Below are 7,500 nucleotides of genomic sequence, written 5' to 3' on the forward strand. Positions count from 1 at the left end.
TCTCTCCACCCACTTTTCCCTCAAATACATCCTTTGAAAAAGGTTGTAAAGCTAATCATGGAAAATAGTCCAACCAGTTTTATTTAAATAACACCATTTTTTTGCCTAATATGACTTTGGCTCTGCACAGCATGGACACCTTCTGTCCCTAAACCCTGGATTTAGAGGCCAATATTGTCCCTTTTCCCCCTGATGATTGCTCAGGGATGAGTTCATCTGAATAACACTGTTTTCAAAGCTAAGCTAATGAGTGGTGGAGAGACAGCAGTTCCCACACATCTGAAATCCGGCCAGCATAGCAACAAAGAAAGTTAGCCAATTAGGTCTGCAGGATGACAAACAGAGTGAGAATATGCATGAGTCACTATCATTTTGTAAATGTAAATCAACTGTCCCATGTGTCACAGAACAGGACAATCAGCTGTTCCTGGCCAGAACAACGCTGTTGACTGGGACCATAAATGGCGAGTTAAATGTGCATTCTCTTCTCTCTGGGGCTTGATTTTTGTTTTATTGAAGTCCCACACAAAACAATAAGTAGTGCATCTCTTTGGTCTGTGGCCAGATGTCGCTCTCACCAGATGTGCAGAAACCTGTGCCACCTGGCTCACGAGGTACAGTCCTGGAGCCGGAGATAATTAGTAACACTGTAAATCCTGTAGGAGCACAGATGGATATTACCATTCAGTCACTTCTCTAAGATAGGCGTATAATGTTATTACAGCCCATGTGCTAATTTTTGGACATCTGCTTTGGAGTTTCTATTGTGAGACCTAATAAACTGCAGAGCCACAGGACAGTGTGTAAATCAGTTCGGGCATGTTTTGGCTGTGAAGCCATTGGATGTTTCAGACAGGGATCAACCCCAGTTTGCTGTGTTGCCCACTCACAGATCCTCCTTCAATAAAAGGTTTATGTTTGGGGCTTTGGGCTCTCCGGCAAGGTGACTCATCGTGAAACACGGCTCTGAGCTGCCTCTTTTAGCTCCAGACAAAGAGCAGGCAAACAAAGCACCGAGGGAAAACCCTGAGACTCCACTACTACATCGGCTCTGATATTCCTTTATGCACAGCACTCAAAGGGCCTCGTACCTCCTTGGGTGCTGGGTGGTGGGAGGGAGCTCACGTTTGTCATTTTATTGTTATTTCATTATTCAAGCAGGTCACAACAGGGGCCGGAATCATGTTGCTGTCAACGGGGAAATTACCTACACACGTAATCACTTTGCTCTGTGGGCTGCATTGAGCATGAGTCCTTATTAACTGTCTGTCAAAGGTGTTGCTGTGCGTACAGTAGTTCTAGATTCACAGAAGCAGCGGTGTGTACCAATTACGATACCTGAACTTGTTTTAACAGCTGTATACTACCCCCCCTGTATGAATGTGATATGATTGCTATTATTGCTGTCAGTCCGGCTCAGGTTAAAGTCTTTGTGAACGAACACAAACAGTAACTGCCGTGTCTTTTTTTTGACAGTCAGTCATAACAGAAAAAGAACATAAATAAACCAGCTTAAGTAGATTTTTTTCTGGGTTAAATCACATATCGGATGGGGACTCTTTTCACTTGCAGTGCCCAACAGCATGTTTCCACCGTAAAGGTTACAGCTGAGGAGGAAGACCATGTCCCCAGTCACAGGAGTGACACTCCAAATAACACCTTCATGCTTTGTGAAGTAGCCTTGAGGGACAATCACGCGCCAAATTGTAGGGGCAGGAGTGTGTTTCTGCATGTATATGTGCGTGTGTGAGAGTGTGTATGTGTGCGTGCGTGCGTGCATGCGTGTGTGTGATGAGCTGCCCCTAACGTTTGTTTGAGCAATGCCTAGGCTACTTGTCGTTATGAATAGAAGTATTTTTATATATGTATATTTACTGTAAATATACTATTCATCCGTGCCATAACAACAATTTAAAACATAAATCCTCTAAATTAAATGATCTGATCAAACCATGGTGGAGGAAGTACTCTGTTACAAGGGCCATCAAAATATTACCCAACTTAAAGTACTATTGGCATACATATGCTTCAAGTACCAAAAGTAAAAGTACTCATCATGCAGAATGGCCCATTTCAAATAAATATGTATTGTATAATATGTATGTATATGTAATTATTGATTCCCCATTCTCTACATTACTTTAATGTTGGCAAAGGTGGAGATCGTTTATCATGATCATATACTGCATGTATTAGGCTATTAGTTGATTTGTTATAGTAGTAGTTTATTTTTTTGAACATGTAAAACATTGAAATAAAAAATATTTATACAAACAGTACACTCATGCATACACGTACTGTATATGGTTTAAATGACAGATAAATTAGGTCATGTACTTCTCAGCACAATCTTCCAAAATTATTGAAAATCATTCCAACAAATAATTCCCATGTTCAAAAAGGAGTAGTACTAGTAGTTCATAAACAACTTCTCAGGTCCGAACCCTTTTCTCTATTTTTATCATTTAGTAAATACATAATCTTATGCTTCATAATGACACATCATAGACACAGATGCATCCACACAGTTTTTCTTCCCTGTCTTCTTCTTTCTTTACCATCTATCTACAGCAGATCAAATGATAACACATCCATACTAGACTATATGGATAACCAATAAACCATACAGTCCTTATACAATACTATCGCTTCAAATGCTTTTGGTTTTTCCTTTAATATGTTCATTTGAAATAATCTCTTGAAATTGCTCATTGTTGTACATGATTTCATCTCTTCACTGCAGCTGTTCCATAAAGTATCTCCTCTGGTTGTGATGCTGTGATATTTAGCATTATTTGTTATTATTATTTTCTTTTTAAGAACAAATGTTCCTCTTAAGAGATGTTTGCTCTCTCTTAATTGAAACATCCCTTGGAAACTGTTCGATAGCTGATGATTATTTATTTTATACATCATTTGTGCAGTTTTAAAGTCAACATTATTGCTGAATTTTAGTGCTTTTAATTCAAAAGACAGTGGATTTGTTGGTGCTCAATAAGTAGTTTTGTTATGTAATAATAATATGAATAATATGAAACTCTGCTTTATCGGCATTTCTTTAAACCAATCACAATCATCTTGGGCGACACTAAGCGCCGGACAGAGCCATGGTCCCGCTGCTAAATGGTCTCAGGAAGGAACTAGTTTTGGTGGAACGGGTGTACGTATAATAGTAGTTTTAGTCGTGCAACAGAAAACTCAGATTGGACAGATAGTCTAGCTAGCTGTCTGGATTTACCCTGCAGAGACCTGAGGACCAGGTAACCATAGTCCTCAGATTGGACAGATAGTCTAGCTAGCTGTCTGGATTTACCCTGCAGAGATCTGAGGACCAGGTAACCAGAGTCCTCAGAAATCCCCCTGAGATGGAACGCCAACACAAAGAAAGAGGAAGGTAACAAACATCCTGCCAAGAAGAGTGAAATCAGGCAGGATTTCCGGTGGCACCTGAGCAATCCTGGAAGGGGAACGTTGATATAGACTAGACTAGAACAGACTAGTCCAGATTTTGACCCTTCATCTCTTGCTCTGTGTTTTTGAGCCCTGTGCATTGCATTCAGGTGTGGAAATGACTCTCAAATGGGAGACCCTGTAAATAACAAAAAATCATATTACATAAGTGTGTGTTTGTGTGTGTGTGTGTGTGTGTGGGTCCGTTAGTTAATTGCAGTTGTATTTAATCAATTTGATGTAGTTCAAGTTCATAGCTTCTTTATTTGTCCCGCATGATATTCAGTATTAAAGTATTACTGTCAAACCTTTTTCTTATTTTAAAAATTACGTCAAAATAAATACACTTTCATCTTATTATGAGTATATGTTTTCTCATTTTTTTCACATTGACCTCATTTGCACAACATTTTTTACTGCATGAAGCTCAAAACAAAGTTTCATTTCCTGCAGCTTTTTGTGGAGAAGTTTTTATAGCAATCATATCTTTGGTTATTATTGGACTTAAGTAGATCAAAAACATCTTTCACACCTTCACTTTGGTTTCCCAAAACTACATGTACATGCTGTGATCTGGGAGCAGGACGTTCAATATCAGAGACATCAGAGTCCGAGTTCTTTTGGGATGAATTCCTCGAGACACTGAGACATGAGAGATATGAGAATGTAAATAACATGAGCTTTCACATTTAGATACCTGGTATTACTTGATATTGATAATTAGACGCGTGTGCGGAGAAATTCCTTTCTAAAATACGGTCTGTCTTATTCATCATTAATGGAGCGGCTCCAGAAAACGCTGCTCTTGATTTTCATTTCAGATGAGACATACATCTGGACAGAATTATCATATTTTCTGCTCAAACAGCTTCTGTTTGCATTGATGGTTTAAAGTCACAGTCCCAGCCTTTAAAGGTCTTTGTTTTTATTTGGTTCTAGTTGATCGTGACATTACCGTCCTCACACAAGCCCGAAAACATTTCCTCACAACATACACGCACTGTTCAACGACAGCTTGACATTTAAGAAATATTTGCTCTCATATGGTTTTTATTTAGTTTCTCATATACTTCTGACCTTCTCCGTAGTTATCTTTATAATGTCAGCAGGCAAGTTATTTTAAAGTTTATGAGTAGCATGTGGCTCATCTGCCAAAGCCCAATCTTTTATGCAGTGGGACACTTGAAGTCTTTTAATATAAGTGGGAAGGTCAAACGAGCCAGATGGGGGATGGACAGAGTGCAGGCAGACAGGAAAAATGAAGTGTTATTTGTATCAACGCAGTCCTCCGGTGCATCAAATCTGGATTGATTTGAACTGGTATCAAGTTACTATTAATATAGTAATAGAGTTATTATTGGCAAATGAAAGATTTTGATGAGCAAATTAGCGTTGATTCACACATCACTTATTACTTTAGATGTGCTTGTCTATCAAGACATTTTGTCCATGTTTTGTACTTTAGTCCAGTTTATAAAGCATTAATGCTTTTTTAAAATCACAGTCTTTGAATTCAACACCACTGAGGGGAACTGTCCCTCCTCCTGTACTTGTCGGTCAATATGCTTGTTTGATGTCTGAAAGACGTACGTTACTTATGAGTTCACTCAGAGGTTATATGAATCAGGCTTCCTGCTGCTGTTGATGCCACACGGCATTCTGGGATGGGAGAAAACTTTGCTCTGGTTTATCGGCATTTCATTAAACCAATCACAATCATCTCGGGTGCAGAGATCTGAGGACCAGGTAACCATAGTCCTCAGATTGGACAGATAGTCTAGCTAGCTGTCTGGATTTACCCTGCAGAGATCTGAGGACCAGGTAACCATAGTCCTCAGAAATCCACCAGAGTTTAGAATGCCACAACAAAGAAAGTGAAAGGTAACGGACACCCGCCCCAAAAGAGTGACATCGGACCATTTCCCAGAAGTTGAACGTTGTAGACTAATGTCTACGTGCCTCTTTGTCAGCTGGGCCCCCCATCAGGCTGGGATCAACCAATGATCTATGTCTATGTTTTTTTGAAAGCTTTCATTTAGTTGTGAGCATTGGTTTGGTTGTAGTTTTTTGCCCTTCATTAACCCTCTGGTATTCAGGTCAAATTTCCGAGTTCCCATTTTTACAAGAAGAAAAATACATTTTTCCTCCCTGAAAATCAATGGCCTTACCTTATTTTCTATGACAAACATGTACTCATGACTCAATTCAGAAAATGATTCTGGATATGACCGCTCATGTTTTTTCCACATTGGATTTTTTTTTTTAAAGATTATTTTGGGGGCATTTTTAGGCCTTACAAGGCTACAAGATAGCTGAAGAAATGAAAGCGGAGAAAGACATGCTGCATGCACCCTCTTTACCAACTGAGCTATCCAGGCACCCCCATAGTGGATTTGTATCATGATTTATAACCTTATTAAAAAAACTAATCACACTTCCATTTTTAATTGTGTTCTAGTAGAGACTGACTGCATTCCCTAAACATATAGTATGTTATCTCAATTGTTTGAAATTGAGATAAAGACAGTATTGGTTAATAGATTATGAAGTAAAATTTGTGGCAGGTTAATTTGACCCAAGGGATGCGAGAGGTTCCCGAAAGTGAAGACAACACAAGGATTAAGTGAAATAAGAACGCGTGGAAAGCCATGCTGTTCCATTCAAAGCCATCTGACAGAATTGGTGTTGACAGCCTGAATGTGGTCATCCGTAATGGGGCGAGTTCGCCAACAGACGTCAGGTGCTGGTGTGGTGCTGAAGAGACACTGACCTGTTACTGAAATTCTTAGAAAGACTAGAGATGGTCCGAAAAAGAGCAAGGTGTTGTCATTTTTATTTTAGCTGACGGGAGAGTGGTCTGACCTTTTTATGGCTGGAATAAAACACTATTTACATTTAATTCCAGCCATCCTTGCTTTGGGATAAAATAGGTTCATTCATCGGCCCATTGCTGCACGTCATCCCCCTCTCTCTTCCCTGTCTTCAGCTGTCCATGTAAATAAAGGCCTCAAATGCCCCAAAATAATCTTTTAAAAAAGTGGACTGTGAGCCGGGTTCAGAGCACCGAGACCCTTACAGTTGCCTTTGCTGTTAAGTTTAGCTGACAAGTGGCCGGGTTGGCTCAGTGGGTAGAGCAGGTAAACATAGAGGTTTCTCCCTCTCTCTCTACCCTTTCTTACCTACCTGTCCTATCCGTTAAATGCGGGAAAATAATAATCTTAAAAAAAAGTTTAGCTGACAAAAGGTGAGCGTCCTGCGGCGACGACAGTTAAGTTCAGACACCACAACAACAAGTTGAACAAGATTTAAAAAGAGGTCTCGGTTTGGGGTAAAACACCGGTTCCCTCAGTAGGCTAGCCTACCCCTTAGCAGGCTACTCCTGGTCGGGACCACCCGTTTCCCGGGTGTAGGTCTTGTGTTTTTCTTCTTCCGGGACATGAACGCCTCTCCCTGGCCACAAAGCCCTGCGTTTTAGGACACATCCATGCACCCCAACCTCCTCCGTATGCAGTCTTTCACACTCTTACACAGCAGAAGACATGGTGCATACTGTAATTAATACATGGAATACATTTGAATAAGTACATTATGTATGAATGCTAAATGAGAATCATTTCCATATACTTTCTTAGTATTTATTGCAGCATCTCTGTATTCTTACTTGCCGGACCCTAAAGAAACAAGATCCATATATTTTATCAGTAGCGGAAATTAGACTAGAATGCATTGAATATCAATAATAACGAATATTGAAATCCTATTTGTTGTGCGGTGAATTGACGCTGCTGAGTTTCCATGTGTGTCTGTCCTGCAGGGAGAGCTGTTGAGCCCCTGCCGATGTGACGGCTCGGTGCGCTGCACCCACCAGCCCTGCCTCATCCGCTGGATCAGCGAGAGGGGATCCTGGAGCTGCGAGCTCTGCTACTTCAAGTACCAGGTCCTGGCCATCAGCACCAAGAACCCTCTGCAGGTAACAGGAAGGGAACACACACACACACACACACACATACACACAGAAGATCATCTGTGGAGCCACAAAGAAAAACACTT

The 7,500-nt window shown here is 40.4% G+C and overlaps 1 protein-coding gene across 1 annotated transcript in view; it reads left to right on the plus strand.

The window, feature by feature from the left end:
* Positions 1–7,500, plus strand: part of march9 (membrane-associated ring finger (C3HC4) 9) — a 15,245-nt gene that overhangs the window by 886 nt on the left and 6,859 nt on the right. The window contains exon 2 of the mRNA XM_034875672.1: positions 7,265–7,420. Within this exon, the coding sequence (XP_034731563.1) occupies positions 7,265–7,420 (156 nt within the window). The remainder of the gene's footprint in view (positions 1–7,264; positions 7,421–7,500) is intronic.

The sequence above is a fragment of the Etheostoma cragini genome, chromosome 7 (genome assembly GCF_013103735.1).
Source record: "Etheostoma cragini isolate CJK2018 chromosome 7, CSU_Ecrag_1.0, whole genome shotgun sequence".
Lineage (NCBI taxonomy): Eukaryota > Metazoa > Chordata > Actinopteri > Perciformes > Percidae > Etheostoma > Etheostoma cragini.